This window comes from Arctopsyche grandis, chromosome 6, assembly GCF_051622035.1.
Source record: "Arctopsyche grandis isolate Sample6627 chromosome 6, ASM5162203v2, whole genome shotgun sequence".
Taxonomy (NCBI): Eukaryota; Metazoa; Arthropoda; class Insecta; order Trichoptera; family Hydropsychidae; genus Arctopsyche; species Arctopsyche grandis.
The window spans coordinates 6383430-6408287 of NC_135360.1; the positions used below are offsets into that span (position 1 = coordinate 6383430).

Here is a 24858-nt window from a genome sequence, read left to right on the forward strand (position 1 = left end):
CGTCTCGTGACCTATATAATTGAAAGCGGATTTCTATTGTTTTTTGCCATTTATTTTAACTCTGCAAAATGATATCGGACAGTGAAAGTGATGAAAGCGAAATAATAGCTCCTCGCCGAGGAACTCGACAAATCAGCAGCTCTACTGATTCTGAAAATGAATTTATCGATAATAATCAATTCCCAAGTAATAACTCCTTATATGACATTGACAACGAACCCGAAATTTACTTTGATGATGAACCCGAAATTGAAGAGCTTTTATTTAAAAAATTGATAAATATTTATAAAGCTTGATTGAAAAATAAATATAAATACGTATATAAAAAAAATGTTTCGTGCCACTGATGCGCTGGTGGCTCAAAGAAAGTATCGAAATACGACAATTAATGACGTCAACAACGATCGTCGTAGCAATCTTCGCCGATTTCAAAACAACGATTTATCGTTGTTGTAGCAGTCAAAGGGTTAAATGATTTTGATCAGCCAAATCTAAAAAAAAAAACAAAGATGACAGGAAGAGGTGCACACTGGCAACACTGGTCGCATGCGTATGTTTATAGTTAGATGCGTGCGTTGGCGAGCGTGCATTGTCAGTACGCGGGCGCGTGTCGCACCCCTCGCAGCCCCCGCGCACCCGCCGCCCCGCCGCCCCCGTGTCCCCGCGACCGCGCCTTTCGCCCCACCCCGCCCCCGCCCCCCGCGGAGAGGCCACGCGGCAGCGGCAACCGGCAACCGGCGAAGCCATGTCGAAGCGGCGCATCGAAGTCCTGGACCCCTTCATCAAGAAGCGCAGGTTTGCTTAGTTTGCCTAATTTGCTTGGACTACTCCCACTATCCCACAATCCCACAATCCCGCAAACATAACCTCAACGCATGCCGTGTGTACTTTTACTTCAACTCGTAGTTGCCGTCAAACGGCTGATTGATTCGACGCTTTATTATACGAGTGTGGTTTGGTGTGGCTTTGACGTTATCTTGGAATCGTTCCACAATGAACTTCTCATACTATTACTAACCGCAAAGCTGTCCGCGACCTTAGATAGCCCAAAGACCGCATCGAACATTAACCCATTATGTGTGGGGATCGTTTCGGGTAGTATTTTTTTAGGTTGGAACCTGTGGGAGTGAGCAGTGTTTTTTTTATTTGCATCAAATACGTTCAACAGAAAATGTCATCCGACAAGTAAGTTTACACATCTTTATAATACATTTATTACATATTGACCATATTTTCTTTCGATCATAACTTTCCTCATTCAATCAACGGACATAGACTCACAAGGGTATCGGAAATTAGGGATTTGGGAGTCTTGTTAAACTCTGATCTATCCTTTAGTACACATATTGACAATGTTGTAGCTCGAGCGTCGAAGGCCCTCGGGTTCGTCATCCGGTCCTCCAAATGCTTTACTTCTATTAAATCATACAAAATACTATATTGTGCATACGTAAGAAGTATTCTTGAGTTTGGAACCCAGAGTACTCTGGTGCAAGAGACAGATTGGAGCGCATTCAGAAGGGATTCTTGAGGTACATCAGTAGCCGCTTTGGATTATCCTATACTTCCTATGAAGATGCTTGTAGGTGTCAGCATCTACTTCCACTTGTCAAAAGAAGGGAGATAGCTGACATCTCAACAATTTTGAACATCCTTAACGGCTCGATCGACTGTCCTCAATTATTGAGCAGACTATCATTGCGTGTGCCAAATAGAATGACTACATAGATGTAATGAGCTCCTTTACATACCTAATACTTTTTCTAATTATGGAAGAAGCTCATTCATCTGGCGTGCAAGCTCCACCGTCAACACACTAATTTTAACAATTTCTATGTTTGACTTATTTAATATTAATGCTATACAAGCTAGAGTGATTATTGCAAATTTGTTTTTCGATGATTAATTTTATTGAAAATTTACGATTGTGATTATGAATTTTTATTTTGTCTTTTTGTTTTTTGTTATATATTATATTATTTTTATTATTTCATAATTTTTATCATATTATTATTCTTATTATTTTGATATTTTTATTATACTGTTATTTCTATTATTTTTCTTTTTGTTTTCTTTAACTATCTTACTCTATTATCATTTTTGTTTCTTATTTTAAATGTTTGAGCTTTTCTTTTTTTTACCTATATGTGAAAATTATTAATGGTTTACTTAACATAATTATGTTTTTTTACTATCAATCTATGTAACTTAATAAACTGTAAATTTTCCAAATAAATAAATATTTATTATAATCTCTTATTGTTCTAGATTCGTTATGTGAAGTACTTTTTTTTAATTTTTCCATATGTAACTTTTTTATTCACAATATTATCCATGTTCCTAATTTGGAACACTGGGATTATAGCAACATTGGATTTTTTCCCCCAGATTTTTAACAACATCAGAGATGGAAGAAATTGTTGAAGAATTGTTGGGTACGGCTATATGGGAACAATAATGACTAATAGAACAGAAAAATGCCCTATATATAATACTAAATTGATACGAGGGACATATGAATTTTGAATTGACACCAAAACTGGCAAAAACTATTACAGCTTGGAATGACAACCGAGTAGTTCTCACCGTTAGCTCCTGCGATCCAGTAGAACCAGAGATGGATATCCTCCGAGAAAAAAAACCACCAATCAACCGACCAAATGTCATATTAAAATACAACAACTATACATATGGTCGGAGTACATCGAATGGATGAAAATATAGATAACTATCGAGTATCCATCACATCTAAAAAATGGTGCTCATAATGCTTGGCAACTTTATAGAAAAAATCCAGAAAATATTACTTGCAATTTAGAAGAAATATAGTACAACTGTACTTAAAAATTAACATAAATCCCGTAAAGGGGGGGGAGGAAGACCAAAATCTTCAAAATAATTATCTAGCATGGTGCCTGTCAATATTCGATATGATCGCCTAGATCATTGGATGATTCTAGCTGATAAACAAAATGGATTTGCACTTTGTAAAAAACATGCCACAAAATGTTGTGAAAAATGTGGTGTAAATTTGCATGAAGGATGTTTTAAAACCTTTCATTTTCGTTAATTCATGTATATATATTATATTTACATAACTTGACTTATCTATGTACACTATTTTATAAGGTTGCTTGTGTTGAAATAAACTTTTTTTCTTAATTTAGTTTTGTAGCGGCTACCTCACTGTATTCCCAGTGTTCCAAATTTGGAACATCTCGAAAAACTCGTATAAAACAAATACGAATGCAAGAAAAAAAGAAAAAAAAATGTTATGTATCATATAATACTATGATTTGTTGAAATTATTATAAATTTTGAGGAAAAAAAAATTCGGGCAAAAATGGGTTAAAACTAGCACAAATAAGCGCTTGAATAAAAACCACAATTCATTGTTGTTTTAAAAGAGGTTCCACTGTCGATAATAAACTCAGTTGACTCCAATAGTGTGACCTCTCAGATTAGTGTTTTTATTAGACTTTCAGAGATTGCCGCGTGCTACACCGTCTATACGGATCACAGTATTACCTCAAGTTCACAATATTGTCGGAGGATTTTGAACTTTCAATATTGTCAATATACCTATGTTTTGCTTGTTTGAACCTTCAAAATGGACAGTAGAAGAAAAGCCACTGTAGCTATAATACTCGCATTGTATGTATCTATACAAAAAATAAGTCCTTAAAATGTATGGCCCAAGGCTTTTTAGTGGGATATTTTTTTATATATTTTATTTTATTTCATAGAACTTGAACACTCGCCTTCTCCAGAGCGACGAGTGCAATAAAATCAGTATACATAAGCATTTTATACAATGAGAATTCATACAAGCATCCACAGTGACATCTATGGAGAAATTTTTGCAGCATTTTATAATCAAATTGATTGAACCTCAAGACGCTGAATAACTTGAGATTATTAGTTAAAGAAATAGGAAAGCCAATTTTACAGTTATCATTTCTTTGTTTCCTATATATGTACATACATAGGAAAGAGTATGAGTTTTACCCATATCTCTACCCTACTCCTTTTCTTTTGGGTATGCTAGGGTATAATTCCCTCAAACTTCAAAGAAACTTCTCATTAATTCTATTTGTTCTTCAGCTACTACGTGGTAATACGTCGTGCCTGTTGTTGCTGGAACAGTTGGGACTTTATGTCCCTGATAATTATGTGCGTGGTAGTCATCATCATTTGATGGTTGTACCTCCTGCTCTCGCACAGTTCTTTTTCGAATGGCTCCTATTCCAAGAGCTATTCGACTTCTCAATGAAATCGTTGCTGCTGAGCCTGAATGTTATATTTCCCACCTTGGTGAGCGTAAATTATCAGATTGGAAAAGTCGACGGTGACGCAAAGCTCTACCACATTCAGGAGCCCATAATTTAATTGTATGGTTGTCCGTACTTCTCTTTATTGTATTTGGAAACGGCAACAATCCTTCTCAACAAGAGTGAGTCAAAGCCTAAGGTACTATAATGTGGGAACACAGGAGAGTGTATCCGCCTGGTAAGTGCATTCAGAGGAGAACAATGGAGACCCTCCGGGTTAGGTTAGGTTAGGCCGAACGGTGCTCAGTCAGTACCCGCTAGAATTCTCTAAATCCGGGCGAGTGCACGTACTTAAACCTGTACGTGTCTCAACAATAGATAGATAAATGGATCGGGGAAGCTGTGATGGGCAACTTGCCCTTTATATGGAGGTACACTCGGTACAGCAGACTATTCTGGAGCGAGCGCTGGATCCGTATGGACCTCCTGAATTGTTCAATAAATGCTGTGAAGCGACTTTGGCCTTCAAAGTTTTAAAAAAATATTAATCATAATCACAGGCCTCAATGGTTTTGATTGCAGTATTGAAATGTTACAAATAGATTTATCGATGATTTTTGCTATTAAAATCAAATAAGAATGACTTACATATGTAGTCTAACTAAATACTAAATAGCTGATCATATGAATTTTTTATATGGAATGTTTTAATATTTATTTCTTTCCTTTAATAGAAATATTTCGAGTTTTTGTTTATGGTGTGATAAAATATGTATATATTTTGTTTTTAGGGAAGAACGTGCTGCAATAGCAGGATCGAGCACAAACAATGAAAAATCCACCACTTCGTCCAATTCCATAGCCCACCCTATCGTACCATCAGCCGGCTCCGGCCTCAACATATACACTGGACGACCATACAGTCAAAGATACCATGACCTGTACAGAAAAAGATTGGGTACTGTCTTCAGCTCTCACTATTGAATACGATAATTTTGCACATTAATCAATGTATGCGTTTGTTTTTTTAGGACTACCCGTGTTTGAATACAGAGCCGAGTTCATGAGACTCTTAGCCGAGAGCCAGTGCATCGTATTAGTCGGTGAGACGGGCTCCGGAAAGACAACTCAAATTCCACAATGGTGCGTTAATGTTGAATGTCATTTTATGTAAATGTATATACAATATAGGACAAAAGTTTGATTTAAAAGTAAATACATATTCACATATTACATTGGATAGCAATGTGCCACAAAGTCATTTTATGAAGATAACGTCTCAGGTGAGTTTTATTGGATGTCAAGTGAACTCCTCGGTACTCGGTACTCCTCGCTACAAGATTCCATGCATTCTTCAGAGAGCACACATCCTTGACGTTCCGAGTGACTTGTTTAATATATAAAAAATTTGGATGTGACCAACCCACAACTATCTACGTGTGTATTTGAGGAATATAAGATGTATAAAAAACAAAATTCGAAAGTGAAATATTCACAAATGTTCACACATACCGGCTCTGAGAGCATCTTCGATACAAATTGAACGCAAATGTAAGGAAACTTACAGAAGACAAAAGTTCTACTTCCAGTTGTATAATGTTCAAATTTTTTTTATTACTTAACATCAATATAAGTATTATAGACAAAATGTCAAGAAGATAGAAATATTATAATTTAAAAGGTCAAAATATAATAATTAAATATTGTTTAAAAAAAATACTACTTCCGGTTTACAAATTCTAACCAAAACCTTGTTAACTCTAAGTTAGTTATAGAGAATACAAATATAAACTTTCAGCTTGATACGTTCAGTGGTGGGGAAAAAATCGTGTAGTCACAAAAGTTTTGACTTTCCTAAGTGGCAAAAATACCACTTAATTTAATGGTTTTCTTTTTTTATTTTTATCGCATTAATACAAGGATTATATTTGAATTTTCTCGTGAAGAGCACACATACTTAAAGGGTAAAAAGAATAGTAGAAGAAAAATCGAAGAGTAAACTGCTACTTCTGGTTGATGGGTGTTAATTTTTTTACATAACTTGTAATTAAACTTAAACTTCTAGATATGAAATTTCACTAAAAGATTTGGGAGTAAAACTTAAAAAACCTCGATTTTTTAGAGTAAAAGTACTATTTCCGGTTCGGGTAAAAATATTGGGATATAAAATTTATTATTTCATGTAAAAAAAATTCAGTCTGATTCGTTGCGTGGTTTGGGTGATAATTGAATCCAAAAACTTAAAAAAAGACACCTACCATTTCCGGTCAACTTAAAAATTTACATTGCATTGTTGCGTAGGGGTGGGTGGAGGAGCCAAGTAAAGGGCCAAAGTCGTGTCACAGCATTTATTGGTGATTAAGGAGATACACACACTGGCAGTGGTCTGTCCAGAATGTCTTGATATCGCCTAAGTACCGCCTTATAACGGATAGGTCTCTCAGGGCATCTTCGACGTCCGGTTTGTTTACCTAATGTTATGGTCACGTACTAGATGTGCCACGGAAGTCAGTCCCACGCCACCGCTGTGAGTTCTAAGAACTCTACCGGAATGCGACCGAGTTACCGCTACCCCCGCTAAGTGCATTTATTTTATTTAAATAGGCACACATACAGAATAAAATATAAAAAGAAAGTTGTATAATGAGACAAAAAATAATAATAAACATAAATAAAAATATAATATTCCATTTACAGTGAGCACCACATGGTGATATAAAAAAGTAAAATTACAAAAATATCAAGATTTTAAAAAAAAGAAAAGAAACAGATAAAGAAAAAGATACAGATAAAGTAAAAAAGAAAAAGAAAGACTATAAGGGTGAAGAAGCAAATCAACCACATATTATTTTCTTCACCTTTGTCCTAAAAATACTAAAAGAGTCACTAAAGAGGTCAGGACGATCATCTAAGCTATCGTAAATACGGCATATACGAACGATTGCACTATTGAAAGAGGTGTTGCTTTGACAAATTGGTGGATAAAAAAGATTTGTGCATCTGGTGAATCGGGCATTAACGTTAAAATTAATCTCGCTTAAAACAGATGTGTCAAGAATACCATTAGCAATCTTATATAAAATTAACAAATCAGAAACACTTCTACGCTGAGACAAACTTGCAATATGGAAAAAAGAGAGTCTGTCATTATAAGATGGTAACAGTTTTTTAAGACCAGTCTTGTAGGATAAATGGCGCAAAAAACGCTTCTGGATTGTTTCTAAATGCTCAATGTGAGTGGTAATAGGGAGACCATATGATTGAGGCATACTCCATATTACTACGAACTAAACTGTAATAAAGTAGAATCAGAGTATGTTAGCCGACTTGTACTTAAGCCTGGAGATAATCCTCGAAACCAATTATAACGGTCACACAGTCTCTGGGATGCTACTCGGCCTAATCCGATTGCACTTACTCGGCGGTGTACGTAACAGTATCGATAAGAATTTCAGTAACCGATACTAAGTTTCTGTTCGATAGGAGTAACGGTGTTCAAAAAATCCCCAAAACACACAGCCACACATACACTTTTTTTTTTTTTTGCGTGATCAGTGATCGATTCTGAGTTCGGATCAGTCAAAATCTCGAGTTTGAATTTTCGCATGATCACAAAACTTAATCTATTGTTACTACATACATAGATAAAGTAAAAACTATTGGCATATTACTATCTTATATGGTCGGTTTTCACTTTTAACATATTGATTGTTTAATTGTTTCCACCGCTAATTGTAGTATATATGTACATAAATTTTCATTAGGTGTGTAGAATATTCTCGATCTGTCGGAAAGAAGGCTGTAGCTTGTACGCAGCCACGTCGAGTGGCCGCCATGTCGGTGGCCCAACGCGTAAGCGAAGAGATGGACGTCGTGCTCGGCCAGGAAGTCGGCTACAGTATACGTTTCGAAGATTGCTCGGGACCTAACACCAAATTAAAGTATATCTTTTTCACATCACATTTGAGTTTATTCGTATGTGGCGCCGCCAACTTTTGTTATTGTTTTGTTTTCGTTGTTTTCAGGTACATGACAGACGGTATGTTGTTGCGTGAGGGTATGTCCGATCCGATCCTGGAGCAGTATCAGGTGATACTGTTGGACGAGGCTCACGAGCGCACACTTGCCACCGATATTCTCATGGGAGTTCTCAAGGAGGTCGTGAAGCAGAGGCCCGATCTCAAATTGGTCATCATGTCGGCCACCCTCGACGCTGGTAAATTTCAACAGTACTTCGACAACGCACCGCTTATGAACGTTCCAGGTTTGTATGCGCATTTGCGTTTCTATTTTCATATGTTGAAGTCGGTTTGTATTGACTTTAAAATGGGGAGGCCGAGTCTCGCTCGATTTATTTGCAATGTACATAATGTTGGGCCAAGTCTTGTGGCCAAATTTCGTTGCCTTAAAGCTGTAAATGTTAATATTGGCTTGTATCCTGCTCGCAGTCTTACTCACGTAATCGGTGATTCAAAATTCCGATACGAAATGTCATCTGTTACAATTTCATCTCTAGATGATTTTTCACAGGTTTTTGGACTGCAATTGAGGATGCAAAAAAATTTTTGTGTAGTTTTCGAGAAAAATTTGACAAATATATGTACATCTATACATATAATATATAATTTCGAAAGATACTTTGTAAGGTTTAATGTATTTATGTGAGGTTTGGGTGGGAGAATCTGTGACGTTATCGAAAAAAATCTAATTTTCTATAACGACGATATCGATTTCTATTCAGATTTAGATTCCGATTCATGTTTCAGTTCCAGATCCCGAATCAAGATTCCTTTTTCGGTTCCTGATACTGATTCCTTTTTCATTTCCGGTTCCAGATTCCTGTTTCAGTTCTGGACCCAGATTCCTTTTTCATTTCCGAATCCAGATTCTAGTTGCAGATTCCTGTTTCAGTTCCGGATCCGGATTCCTTTTTCAGTTCTGTATCCAGATTCCTTTTTCATTTCCATATTCAGATTCCTTTTTCAGTTCCGGATCAGGATTATTTTTTCAGTTCCAGTTGTGTGTGTAAATCATTTCTGATTGGCTGTCATTCATTTTTTTTTTTTCGATTTAAATAAATTTAATAACAAATGGATGTTTACTATTAGATTAGCCATGTTTAATCGGTTTATATTACAAATACCGAGCGAAGCCGGGTAAATCCACTATTTACATATAAATATGTATTTTTTTTTCTCTGTTACGTTTTGATATCATTGTGGCGCATTAGGAATTGTTTCAAACTTTAAATAAACAATTAATTTGTATTGACTTTCAGGTCGCACCCATACTGTAGAAATATTTTATACTCAACATCCGGAAAGGGACTATTTAGATGCCGCCATCAAAACTGTGATACAGATTCACATGTGCGAAGAGATTGCTGGAGATATTTTATTATTTTTAACGGGTATGTTTGATTCGAATATAGCGTTTTTTTTTTTTTAATAATTGTATGAATCAAAATAAATATAAACATATATCCAACTGTGTGTGCAGGTCAAGAGGAAATAGAAGAAGCTTGTAAAAGGATCAAAGTCGAAATAGACAAATTGGGACCGGACGTCGGCGAACTCAAATGCATTCCACTATATTCCACATTACCGCCTAATTTGCAACAGCGTATATTCGAACAAGCGCCACCATCGAAAGCCAACGGTGCAATCGGCAGAAAGGCATGCATTCGTTTTATCCACTGTCTGTCTAATTACATAATACGCATTTTAGTTCTATAAGACATGTATATTTATAGGTAGTCGTGTCTACAAACATAGCAGAAACTTCGCTCACAATCGACGGTGTCGTATTCGTGATAGATCCCGGCTTCGCCAAGCAAAAAGTGTACAATCCAAGGATTAGGTTTGTATCTATATTGTTTGCTTAATTGCTGTGGTTCATTTGTTGTTTTGTTTTTTTATATATTAAGTATTGTTTTATTTTCATAGGGTGGAATCTCTGCTGGTGTCTCCGATAAGTAAAGCGTCTGCGCAGCAAAGAGCCGGACGAGCCGGTCGTACTCGGCCTGGTAAGTGTTTCCGACTGTACACGGAGAAAGCGTACCGTCACGAAATGCAGGAAAACACTTATCCTGAGATTCTACGTTCCAATCTCGGATCAGTCGTGCTACAATTGAAAAAATTAGGTATGCTTGAAATTTATTTGTTTTGCTAATGTGACAATTTCTCCGAGTCTGTACATATTTCTTATACATAATTCTAGATTGATGCTTGTTAGGGATTGCATTACCGGTTTTGTAGTGGTTACATATTAGTAGTAATTCAAGTTGTAGCGAATAACGAGATTTCTGTTCTTTCTGAAAGAAAAGTAACCATATACAGTTATCTAATCCACGCTAATTTATTTTTCATTTACTGATAAACGGGTAAAAATGAAATTTGGTGGTAAATTGCAATCCCTAGTGCTTGTAAGCCATTTTTTATGCTTAGTTTTTATCCAACTGCAGTTTATATTTATTAAAAGGCCAGCAATTAGAAGGAAATGGCTAAATTACTTTGTAGAATAAAGATAGAGAGTAAGCACCAGATTCGAGTCTCTCATAAGGTCCATTGCTTTAAAAGACTATGAGGAAGTCAACGATTTTTTATTATTTACCTAGTTATTATCCATTCATTTTATTAGAAGAAGTATGCCAATCAGAAATCTGCAGAAGAATAGGAATGACAACAACAACGATGATCAGTCTGATCTATGGAATCTGTTCTATAGTGAGAAACACTAAAATCCATCTGGTGCGATTTCCAGTGACTCCTATTGCATTGTAAGGAGTCACGAAGGACATTGACGCTAAAAAAGAAAGAAAGGGACGGCTTTCAAATGTGGTGTTGGAAACGGATGATGCGCATTCCATGGACCGCAAGACGCACAATCGTCTCCATCCTCAAAAGAACTGGTAGTTTCAAAAAGACTCCACAGCATGTAGAAAAATTATCATTTCCTACTTTAGACATATTACCAGAAAGAATTTGGAAAGTCTCAAGAAGCTGGTAGTCACCAGAACAGAGAAGAGAAGGCGAGTGGATGTAGATCGTCCACCGGATCCCAAATGATAGAAAATAACCACGACGCTCAGCGTTGAGCAAACGAGAAAGAAGAAGACTTGTCATTAACGATTGGTATTTTTTCTTTATTTGCAGGTATCGACGATCTTGTACATTTTGATTTCATGGATCCTCCAGCTCCGGAAACACTGATGCGAGCTTTGGAGTTGCTTAATTATCTTGCGGCTTTAGGTACGAATACAATATATATATATATAATATACGAATCCAGTTGTATTTCATTCGATTCCGTATCGCATACTGAAGCGTTCGATGATTGTTGCAGACGACGACGGTAACCTGACAGACCTGGGCGCGGTGATGGCCGAGTTTCCGCTGGACCCCCAGCTCGCCAAGATGTTGATCGCGTCGTGCAACCACAACTGCTCAAATGAGATACTCTCCATCACAGCTATGCTCTCAGGTAGCCGGGAACATCCTGGCCGACTTACTGCCTAAATATATGATATATTTTTAATATGCACACATATATATATATATATATATACTTTCATGATACAATTATTAACGCATAGCGTGCAATTGAATTAGACTTCGATACTTTGGTTTGACGGGCTGTGGACGGAATGCACGCTCGGCACTTCATTCCAAACTGTCGAAATGTGGCTTCAGGGTGTTGTTTTGTGGATTTGAACGAGTGTCGGTATGTGCGGTGCCGTAACTGAGCAAGTGCAATGGTTGCAATTGATTTTAGAATCAATGAGCCTCGCTGATTTGGTTTTAAGTACGTATATGAAACGTGTAAATACTCAGTTTGGGAGTGACTTACCCGTCCCACCTATAAAATTATCTCTTTTTGTTGATGGTTTTGGGTTTTTTTTAATAATTTAAAAATGTAGATGATGTTCAAAGTCATATTATTTTTGGTTACATCTTCAAAGTATTTTAAATACAATGTTTTTTTATCTTACAGAGGCTTATTTTACTGATTCTATATAAGAAACAAATTGAAACTGTATTGGTTATCAATAGTCACCGGACCCAGAAGGTGCCGCGTATTGTTCAAAGGTTGTAAATGCATTGTTAAAGGTTTGCCGAACCTTTTTAACTAAGGATTTACAACAATGGAACAATGGATAGCTCTGTGACTATCCTACCTCTAGTTATCAATAGATTATTTTTTGTAAAGTAAAATATTTTTTACATACCTCCCTCCTTTACGTTTCACGTACGATTAAAATTCATGAAAAAGTTTGCCTCTTATCCGATCGTTTTCACACTTTGCCATATTGCTCATTTTGGTCATCAATATAAGTAAATGGATTCTCCGCCATTATGATGGTGCAAAAATATCGTGTAAGACGCGTTTGATATCTGCCCGGCGAGATAGTCGTTGACGTTTATCCATCGTTTGTTTATTAGTTTTAAACATAGATGGCGGTAGTAAAATAAAATTATTGTTTTTATTCAAAATAATAATTTTATATACAAATTATAGAAGAGGTATGTTTTTAAAAAAACTTTTTTTTATTCTATTTCCTCAAAAGTATCATTTTTATCAATGTCATGTTTTTTTTAATGTTTCCGTGATTACAAGCCTTTTATTATTTAGCGATGGGATTTAACGAATAATATAGTGAGCTAAAAACATCAATATGTATTAGAATAATTTACCAATGTGATAAAATACTGCATTCGTATGTGCTGTATCCAATTCGTGAAATTGCTCATTTCATGAAAATGTCGAAAGTGTATTTTCCAATTTCATTGCTCAGTTCACGAATTGACGCCTCCTTTGATTTTTATGTTGTCAACAATAATTTTAATAACAAACAGTATGATTTTTAATACGGCACTAAATTCGACATACATTTTCATAAGCAGCAGTATAAATTAGTGGTTAGCATACAATGCTTCCAACCGAGCAGTCACGGGTTCAATTCCTGTCTGGTGCTGCTGGCGATACCTTGCATATGTGACTCCAGGTCGATCATTTCCTAACAGAGTTTGCTAAATTATCTGATTTCTGTAAAATGCTCCTCTGTAAAATCATTTATAATTGGCCAGGAAGACGCATTGAGGTTAACCTCTTATGTATATAAATAAATAACACGAACAATTTCATGAATTGGGTGTAACATATTATACATCGGTGCGCTACGTTGTACCAACTTGCAATATCTCGAGGCTCGTTTTCTCAACTTTTAGTCTGCTCAAACAGGAGTTTGTATATTGTATACAAAAATGTTTAAAAATCACTCTCGGCGTCAGGCAGAAGCTTAACACTTTGTGATCGGGTCACGAGAATTCTCGTGTTTGAGTACCCAGCGCTTGATGGCGGGTCGCGAGAATTCTCGTGTTCACGTAGTCTGCTCTTGGACTTCGGGTTACGAGGAAACTCGTGTACTTAAAATATTTTTAATCAACGACATCTCTTTAGCTGGATACATACTTCATATACAAATGATAAAATCGGAACCTGTTTTATATATTTTTTCTCGTGGAACCATTTAAACTCGTAACATGTGTTTCAAATTTGTCACATCCATTTTTTTCAATCTTTCCCTTGTTTCTTCCTATTTCACCCCAAAATTAAATCCAGATGTAGTTTACCGTGAAACGCTGACCTTTTCGGTTCTTTTGGTCGCTTTCGTGAATTTAAATTTTTAATCCGTAAAAATGGCTTCTCGTGCTGATGATCAGGATGAAATATTTGCCGATAATAATTCAATAAACGGTGAAAGTGATATTGAAGATTGTGATAGCGATTCATCATCAGAAAGTTTTTGTCCTAAAAGACCTCGTTTATTGCGGCATGTTTCAAGTGATTCGGAATCGGATGATGAAAGTGATTTTGAAAACATGTCGTGGTCACACCGTGATACCGTGCCAGTGTTAGAAACATTTTTGGGCAGCACTGGAATCAAAATCTTCCCCAATGATAGTGAAAATGTTAGTGACGTTACAAAATTGTTCATTGGGGATGATATTTTATTATTTATGGTGAACGAATCGAACAGGTACCATCGTCAAAACATCGACAAATTTAAAGATTTAAAAAAATCTCTGAAGTGGAAAGATGTTACGTTGTTGGAACTAAAAAAGTTTTTAGGCCTAATTTTGCTAATGGGCCATATAAAAAAAGAAAAAAGGGATGATTATTGGATAAAAGATCCGATGCTGGAGACCCCGTTCTTTGCAACCGTTATGTCTAGAGACAGATTTCGCCAAATATGGAGAGCGTGGCATTTTTCAAATAACGAGGAAATAAATGCAACTTCTGGAAGATTAGTCAAAGTTCAACCCATAATCGACTATTTTATTGAAAAATTTAATACTGTATAAGCCGACACAAGAACTGTCTCTAGACGAAGCCATGATACCGTGGAGAGGCAGACTGGCTTTTCGTGTGTATAATGCCGGAAAACTAACAAAATACGGCATTTTAGTTCGAATGGTTTGCGAAGCTGTCAGCGGATATATCAGCAATTTTGAAATTTATTCAGCTACTGGAAAATCACTAATAAATACGATAACATCGGTGCTTACTCCGCATTTGAACTTATGGCATCATGTTTACATGGACAATTTTTATAATAGTGTCAATGTGAGTATATTCCTGTTGACTAAAAAAATTCGAATTTGTGGAACAATTAGAGTCAATAGAGGTCTTCCAGCAGATTTACGGGTCGTAAAACTACAAAAGAATGAAATGACTTTCCGTAGAAAAAAGGATATTCTTCTTCAAGTGTGGAAGTCCAAAAAGGACGTAAGAATGATTTCCACCATTCATTCTGCTCAATTTGCCGTAACGAAAAAAATAAATATAAAAACTGGAGAAAAGATAATGAAACCAAATTGCATTACAGAATACAACAAATACATGAAGGGGGTGGATCGTGCAGACCAATATTTATCATACTTTTCCATATTACGTAAAACGACGAAATGGACAAAGAGAACGGTCATGTACCTAATGAATTGTGCTCTCTTCAATTCATATAGAGTTTACAATACCATGAACTCAAAAAAAATTAAATACAAATTGTTTTTGTTAGCTGTAGCACGGAGTTGGATAAACCAACAAATCATAAATGATACCATCGATCCAGTAGCACATTGTAGTACTAGTAATACACCAATGCCACTTGCAGACAATGCACCTGCACCAGCACCAGTACCAACGAAGCGTGCACCGACAAAGGACCATCCCCTAAGATTATCTATGGATTTACGAAGTCATAAATTACGGCCCATAATGACAAGCGGCACAAAAAAATATCCAACTCGACTATGTCGTGTGTGTACCGCACAAAAGAAACGCAGTGAAACCCGATACTTTTGCGAGTTCTGTAACGTTCCACTTCATAAAGGTACCTGCTTTGATAGATATCATACACGCGTAAACTATTAATTATCATTTTTAAACATTGTATAGAACTATTATTTATGTTATAAGCCATTTTTTAATTAAAACTTTAAAACTATAAAACAATACGTATTTACAAGTGAAAATAAAACTTTTTTGTGTTGTGGTGTTCATAAATATAATCTGCAGATACTGGTGAGTACAAATCAAAAATTTTATTTAAATACAATGAGAACTTCGAGAGTTATACGGATTTTAGCGAGTATTGAGAGTAAACCGCAATATCGCGAAAACATGCCCGCTTTCGCCTTTCAGGCGGCCGCGCGACCTACCCGATCACAAAGTGTTAACCTTTCCACCGCGTACGACTACTATACATGTCCTAGCGAACGTGTCCTCAGCGCGCGAGACACGCATAGATGTCTTGGAAGTTCCAACCTGTATAAGAGCCGTCTATTGTGTTAAAATTTTATAACTTGGTTGAAAATAATACTAAATGTATACTTTACCAAATTCAATAGATGGCAGTAGTCAAAAAAAATAAATATAGGTTGTAAAATTCAAAAAAATATTACAACCTATATTTATAGTCGAAAACGCGATAACAAAATCCGCAAAAAAGCAGCCGCATGTTTGCTAAATTTGGTGACGCGGGCAAAGGGTTAACGACCGAGCTATGCTGCTTGATATAGAAGTTGTTGGAACGAGGTAGACCCCGTGTACATATGTATATAAGGAAAAATATTTTATAATCATACATCTATCTTTTTATTGTGGTTTCGATTGAATGTATGCATTACCATACCGTGATTTAAACGATGAATCGGATCTGAAACGTTGTAGGGGTTGTATGGAAAGCTGGTTACGGCACTGGGTGTGTGTGTGTGTGTGTGTGTGTACGGTATGTGGTATCTCCGCGTGCGTGGGTTTTGGCAGCGGGAGTGTTTGTGCGAATGCGTGTGTGAATGATCGGTCAGGTAGTGTTTGCGTGTGCGCCAGAAGGCGGGCGGAGCGCGGCGGACGACGACGGCAACGGCGGCGGCCGGGCGCTCCGCCCCCCGTACGGCTGAAGTAACGTGGCGGCGCCGCAAATTATGCTCAGTACCGCAGTGCTTCGTGCGACCGAACGAGGCCCGCAGCGCAGCCGACGACGCCAAGATGCGGTTCGCTCACATCGACGGAGATCACCTCACGCTGCTCAACGTCTACCACGCCTTCAAACAGAGTAAGCAAATACAGTATACGTGTCGCCGCTGTTCATTTCATTTCCAAACGATGTTCGTAATGTGCGTTTGTCCTGTACTTGTAGACTTGGAGGAGCCCAACTGGTGCTACGACAACTTCATCAACTATCGCTCGTTGAAGTCGGGCGACAACGTCCGCCAGCAGTTGGCCCGAATCATGGAGCGGTTCAACTTGAAAAAGGCCAGCACCGACTTCAACAGCAAAAATTATTACATTAACATTCGCAAGGCCCTCGTCGAGGGGTTCTTCATGCAAGTATGTGAACCCACTGTTCTACATCATCTTATTTATTTTTACGTACATAGTCTTGCCATAAGTTGCGTTGCAAACGGGTGACCGTCACCGCACCGAATGTTAAAAAGTCGAAAATGTTCGTTTACCATGCATACATATGAAAAACGGTTAGTATATTTATTTATTTTTTTATTTAATTTACACCAAGAAGGCCTAACAGGTAAACCCAATGCGCCTTCCTGGCCAAAGACAATTATATAAACATATATGTACACCATTCAAATATACACAAATACTTCCACGTATACACAAATACACATTCATACATACATAAATATAAAAATATACATATATACATATACATACATACACACCTACACATATATATATATATATATATTCACATATACATACATATACATATACACATACACATACAATACATACATCCATATACATACAAACATTATACATGCATATACACATAAACACATAAATCATATATATATATATATATATCAGTGGCGTGCGGTAAAAGTCTCTCTCCCCCCGTCGTACATCCTCACTTAATTTGCGCGAGCCGGATACAACAGGAACATTAGGAACAGGCTTTTCCTCCCGTATCCTGCGCGCGCACATTAAACAAGGCTGTATGACAAAAAGAGAGATAATTTCACCGCATGCCACTGATTCTGCGTCATCTTATTTATTTATTTATTTTTACATACATATACATACATAGATAGTCAGCTCTAAGTTAGTACATAAAGAATACGAATATAAATTTTCAGCTTAATACGTTCAGGGGGGTGGACAGAATCCAGGCGACAACATTTTTGACCTTTCTAAGTGGTAAAAATCCCACTTCCGGTTTATCATGTATATATTGTACGATAAGTTGTGTTGCAAACATATTTTATCACAGAACAAAAACTAATAGACATATTGACATGAAACAAATTTTATTTACAACCCAGAGACTGTGTGACCGTTATAATTGGTTTCAAGGATTATCTCCAGACTAAGTGCAAGTAGGCTAAACAATGGCCCCCGAATTGGCGTAGTAAGCTCCCTTCTCAGAAGTGACCGATAGCGTGGGACTGAGTGTCGTGGGAATACATAACCGGACGTCGAAGATGCCTTGAACGACCTGTCCTTTATAAGGAGGTACTTAGACCATATCAAGACATTCTGGACGGAGCACTCTAGTAGTGCGTGTATCTCCTTAATCACCAATAAATGCTGTGAAACGACTTCAGCCTTTTACTTGGATATGGTGAATCTTTTGATCGTTCGTTACGCGGACATTCTCGAAAGCTTTAGCTTTTTCAGCTTGTTGAAAATTTAGCCTGCCCTCTTCATAATCTCATGCAGCGCTATCACACAGCCATGCGGTTTTCGTAATCTATCCACTCCATCTTACCTGAACACGGGATCAACTGATTATGTATATGAATCTAATCTGGATATGTACCTTTACCAAAAAGAGTAAAAAAAATATTGTTGGTATTTATTAATATTTACGAGCAAACGACTCGCAAACCTTTGTAACAGAACTTATGGCAAGACTAGGTATTTTGACCAAACACGTAGAAACAATAGAACCATTCAGTAGTACCGGTATTGTAATCTCTAATACTTAATAATAATGTATTTTTACAGTCCCAAGTGTTCACTCCAGTTCATTCATGAACATACTAGTATGTTCATACACTGACTACTGGTTTTGGTTTAAGTGCTAACAGTCTAAAGCTATGTATCTGCAAATAGACTTACCAGATGTCGCATGAAATTTTTAGCTGTCAAAGCGCAAAACAAATATTTAAAAGGGAAATCCTATGGAAGCCACATTATACCGTTGCTATAATTCCCATTTTTACTTATTTAAATATTGCAACCCAGCTCGAGTATCCATACATAGAGAATGGGACAAACGATTGAGAGTACTTATGCCTAGTTGTGCATGAACAAACTAGTTTGTTTGTTATTTTGTGTACAGTAGGATTTGTAACGTATACAGTATCAATCATTGAACAATATTTTGTTTATCCTCACAGGTAGCACATTTAGAGCGGTCGACGCGTTATCTGACCGTCAAAGATAATCAGGAAGTCCAACTGCATCCGTCGACGTGCCTCGGCCACAAACCGGAGTGGGTCATCTACAATGAATTCGTACTCACCACTAAGAATTACATTCGAACCGTCACCGACATCAATCGTACGTAGCGTTTATTCGATCGAATTGTGTGTTGTTGTTTTTTTTTATCCGATTGAATACATGTATTATTCAATTTTTGTTTGTATTGCAGCTCAGTGGCTGTTGAAGATCGCGCCGCAATACTATGACATGAACAATTTCCCCCAGTGTGAGGCTCGGCGACAGCTGGAGCTGCTGCAGGAGAAGATGGACTCGAAGCACTACCAAGAAGGCTTTTAGACGGCGGCTTGGAGATGTTTGTTTTAGATTTTAACTTTGTTTATCGTCGAGACGAATGCAAGCTCGCATTTTTTCATGATATGAATGTATATTATATAGGCACAACTTTTCAGTTTTCCAGTTTTAAATTTATATTTATATAGACAATGGAAATAATGTTTGTATTGTTATTTCTTATTATGATTTGAAGAATACGACTCTGACGTATTTGTGGATTCTGAATTTATTTCTGTATATTGAGATTCAATGAAATGTATGAATACAAAAAAGAAAAAAAAAAACAACATTTAAAAAAGAATTTTTATTTGATATAAATACAATTCATTTACCATTCGGAATATTTCGATATGAAAAAGGTATTACATGGAAGATTCAACTGAGCGATCATTCAATTCCATTGTTTATCCTTTGACCTAGTATATATGTATGTAGTGCCCAACCTTTATTACTTTATATGGATTTGCATGGAGTAATCAATCAATGATTTGTGCAGCATGGCTATTAGCCTAAATCTTAGTAAGTCTGTTTATTTGGTTTCCGACTAAATACTTATGTACATATATACATACATTACTTTGCTTTGTTAGATTACACAAAATCTTTTGACTAGACTTTTTGAAGGTCCTGGTGGAAATGGGTGTTCCAAAACAACTAATAACACTCATTTATAATTTATATATATATATACATAATGCGGCAACAGTGAGAAGCAGAGTTCCTTTCAGAAAACTTTCAAGTCCAAAAAGGCATCCAACAGGGATGTAGACTTTCCTGATCTTTTTAATATTATTTTTACATAGATACATATATGTATATACCAAGAAGGCCTGACAGGTAAACCCAATGCGCCTTCCTAGATAATTAATTACAAACATTGCAGCATTTTTTATTATTACATTCTGTATTTCGAGAGGATGAAGAACAGGAAATAAATAATTAATAGAGACATCTATGGATTTAGACTTGTACATGAATCAAATTCAGATATTTGTGACAAAGGGTAGGATAATTTTTACCAATTTGATGGAGGAACCGTTTCAAAACTGAAATCAGATAAATTGGCAAATTCTGATAGGAAACGATCTATTCACAAATATACAAGTCTTACCAGCAGCATTAAAGATTAGCACGGGATCGAAACCGGTAACCTCTCGGTGCTAAAAATAGACGCAACCACCGAGATATACTGCTGGCTATATATATATATATATATGGGGAATGCATAATGAGTACTCAATGGATGAGAAGGTGGAATGACAATAGGCAGGAGAAAGATTTGTAGACATTAATGGCCGTGAATGAGGATGAAATGGCTGAACTACTTCATAGAATAGACACCTGGGTCTAGAGATAAACAAAAATCCTATTTGTTGGCAGATTTGAAACTCATAAACGCTTTAAAAGACTGAAGAAGTTAACGACTTCATCTACCTAGGTGCATTTATCTCGGAAGGAGGATGCCAATCGGAAATCTGCAGAAGAGTTGGAATATCGGAAACAGCAATAGTACGTATGATAACGATATGGAAGAACCGCTCTATTATGAAGACGAAAATCTGTCTGGTGCGATCTCAGATGTTCCTCATTGCATTGTATGGAGTTCAGACACCGACTCTGAGAAAGAAAGTAAGGGGCATGATAGATGCATTCGAAATGTGGTGTTGGAGGCGAATGCTGAGCATCTCATGGACTACAAGACGCACGAACATCTCCATCCTCAAATAATTCAGTCTCAAAGAGACTCGTCAGTATGTAGGAAAAGAGTTATTTCATACTTGGGCCATATTGCCCGGAAGAATGTTTGATAGTTTGAGGGAAGGCGAGCAAGAGGACAGTATCCCAAGAGATGGTCAGACCAAATCAAAGAACTGACCATCCCTTAACGCTGCCTTCAACTTGGCACGGAAGCGGAGGTGGATTGTCCATCAAACTCCAGACGACAACAATGACCGTGACGCTCAGCATCGAGCAAACGAGGAAGAAAATATCTTAAATAAGAAGTGAATTTCATTACAGTCCATACAATGGCTAAATAAACAAATCTTCATTGGAGAAAATGTAATTTCCTTTCTTCATAAAACTTGTAGTTTCAAGCTTTAGCGCTCCGAACTACACACTTTGTGTAGTTTTTGTTGTATTGATATTATACACATGAATATCAACTCTCACTGCTGACTCTTCATACCGAGTGATAAATTCATGTAAGGTTGTTGTATGACTGGTGAGTCAGATTATGTTTGGATCGTCGTCAGTGGTGATACTTTCACGCATCAGAACTATCATCGTCGTTTTGCTGTTCTTCGGTATCCGCAAGGGTCTGTTCCTTCTTGAGCATGGTGAGAGCTCTGTGCGCACTGCCGTAAGATATCTTGGTCAGTGAACTGAGCTTCCGTACTGAGAGGTTGGGTGTGTCGATAAGTCGCTGCCTCACCTCGTCCAGCGTCTGCTCGTCCAATATGGTGCTGGCTCTGACTCGTTTCCGGTCCAAGACAGATCCGGTGCGACGAAAGCGAGTCACCGCTCGGTAAATGGTAGGCTTTTGGGGCGGGGAACAACCGGGAAAGCGTTCTCTGAACCTGGTGGCGCAAATTACGTAGGATCTGAACTTGAAGTACTCCTCGACCATAAACACGCGCTGCTCCAAGCTGAAGTGTGATTTCAGCTTTGTATCGTCGGAAACCATTTTGACAGATGTGTGCATTCATCTGTCAAAGCACAGGAGCGCCAACTGTATCTGCAGTCGCAACGGTTCTATGACAAATCAACACCGGCATAATCAATACGTATCAACGTTAAGATTACTGGTCACAAAGTCACTAAAATCTCTATAACTGAACGTCTGGCAGCCGAAAAGTCCATCATACTAACGATAACTATCATAGTAACGAGAACTTGAGTGCCAAATATTGTGTATTCGCGATTTTCATGGCAAAAATTGTCTTTGTGACCACCCCAATGTGACGAATAGTCCAATTACCTAAAATTACATATTGAAAATTGACATATTGGCTAACAGACAGTAGACAATTTAAATATACACATTTTCAAAAACATATAAATCCTCTCCAACACGCTTCCACTCGTCTCTGTTTTGTGCAACTCTCATCCATCTTACCCCACACATTTTCCTAATTTCATTAACCCATATTCCCTGCGGTCTCCCTTTCACCCTTTTGCATTCTCTAGAATACCATTCTAGCACTTCTTTTGTCCATTCTTCTAGCCATGTGGCCCACCCATTTCCATTTCAATATCTTTACTCTGTCCACTACCCTTGTCATACTTCTCACCGATGTATTCCGCTTCCTCTCTTTCCTCGTAATGCCGAGCATACAGCGTTCCATACTTCTTTGAATGCGTTGGAATTTGACATATATATATTAGAAGATTTTACCTCGGCTATGCCGCATTTACACGAGCTCAATTATTATTAAGACATTCCACTAAGTCAAGCCAATATTAGTCTGATTCGGTGATTATTCCGCAAAAATCGATCTCGTACAAGTCGGTAAAATCTCGATCGCGGAACATATGGAACCCAAAAACTCTATCAATCAAAAATTCAAGTACCAAATGTTCCGTGGTCGAGATTTTAGTGACTTGCGCGAGATCGCTTTTTGTGGAATTATCCGTTTACCATCGATTAAAAAAGCTTTTCACATATTAATAAACAAATAAACATTGAGAAGCATAGAAGTAGAATGCATAGAATCGCTCTCAGCCTCCAAAAATTATGCTACAAAAACTCTGCGCGGCATAGTTTGTTCATTGTTTGCTCATAGTTTGCTAAACTTCGTCTCTCTCTCTCTCTTGTCTCTCTTCTGACTTTCCGTCTCTCTCTTCGATGGCTCGCTTTAGACGATACTTTTGTTAACAATGACCATTCTATGCATTCTATTTCTATGTTGAGAAGATTAAAAATATATTTTTTACGCCTGAATATCATAACCCACAAATGGCGGGAAAATTTAAATAGATTGTACAGTGTATATATATTATCGCATACAACAATTTCGATATGTATAAAGCTTACTTGTATTAATTTTTATGAATCCATTTTGTATGTATCATTATTTTTAATGTTGATCTGTCTGGTTTCTGCAGTGGTTAGCCATTATTTGTAAACAGGACAATTGTACACTCGGATTAAAATAATATTTTATCATCATATGACAATAGGTTAATATATTTCTGTCAGCTAATAATGGAACCAGAACACCATGGTAGGCACAAATGATACTCCGTAATGTAATAGGGTTTTTATTTTTTAACCAAGATTTAAGTGACCAACGACCTAGAAAGCATGGACCCCAACTTTAACGTTTTTCCTAATTACTGTCTTGTGAAAGAAATGTGGAGAGAGAGAGAGACTGACAGCAGTGAACGATGATACAGTTGGTGCACCTGCACCTTTGACAGTTCTCGGCGGGTCCATCTGTCAAAATGGTATCTTCGAAGATGAAGCCTTCGAGCCGATTCACACTGGAGCAGCGCGTTTTCATGGTTGAAGAATATTTCAAATTCCGATCTTATTCAGTTTGCATGACCAGATTCAAAGATCGCTTTCCAAACTGCTCTCCACCACACAAACCCACGATCTATCGAGCTGTGGAGCGATTTAGAAGGACGGGGTCCGTTTTGGACATGAAGCGATCTGGAGCACCCACAGTTTTAGATCAGGAAACATTAGATGAAGTTAGACAGCTGCTGGTAGACAAGCCTGATCTGTCGGTGCGGAAACTCAGCTCGCTGGTGAAACTATCGTGTAGCACAGCCCACAAGGCTTTAACCATAGTCCGAAAGGAATTGAACGACCCTGTTGATAGTGAACAAGTAGATCCGAGAAAGCTGCTGCCGCTTTGTGACGTAAATTACGCCAGAAATGGCGAGCAATGAGCGAGTCGACTCTTGGATTCATTATTGAAATTAACAATCGAATGAAGGCGAATCATTGTAGCATCTATTTGCACTGGTTGTGACGAATTGAGAGCTCCCTTTCTTTCAAGGCAATGTTACCTTCAGAACTGGACGGAAAAGATATCGAAATTTTGATACCTTGTTTTTATTATGTTAGTCTTTTTGAATGTTGTGTAAAAATGTAAATAAAACAGTTGAATATTATGTAAAATATTTGTGTCTAATTTATTCATCACTTTCAATGTTTAATTTTTTAACACATTATAATATGTTTAAAAAAAGAAACTGGTTGTAATTTTTTAAATATCAGTTATAGTATTATATAAAAAAATATATATCTTGACAAACTTAACTGAAAAAACTG

General features: G+C 37.1%; 1 protein-coding gene across 1 annotated transcript; it reads left to right on the forward strand.

The window, feature by feature from the left end:
* The first annotated feature begins 528 nt into the window (after positions 1-528).
* Positions 529-19841, forward strand: Dhx15 (DEAH-box helicase 15). The gene is made up of 15 exons (XM_077432560.1): positions 529-795; positions 5063-5229; positions 5303-5414; positions 8036-8212; positions 8297-8535; positions 9550-9681; positions 9771-9946; positions 10024-10130; positions 10217-10413; positions 11426-11521; positions 11616-11753; positions 16762-16884; positions 16969-17159; positions 19196-19358; positions 19450-19841. The coding sequence occupies exons 1-15, from the start codon at positions 746-748 to the stop codon at positions 19575-19577; spliced, it is 2196 nt and encodes a 731-aa protein (XP_077288686.1). The 5' UTR covers positions 529-745; the 3' UTR covers positions 19578-19841.
* Positions 19842-24858: the final 5017 nt, after the last annotated feature.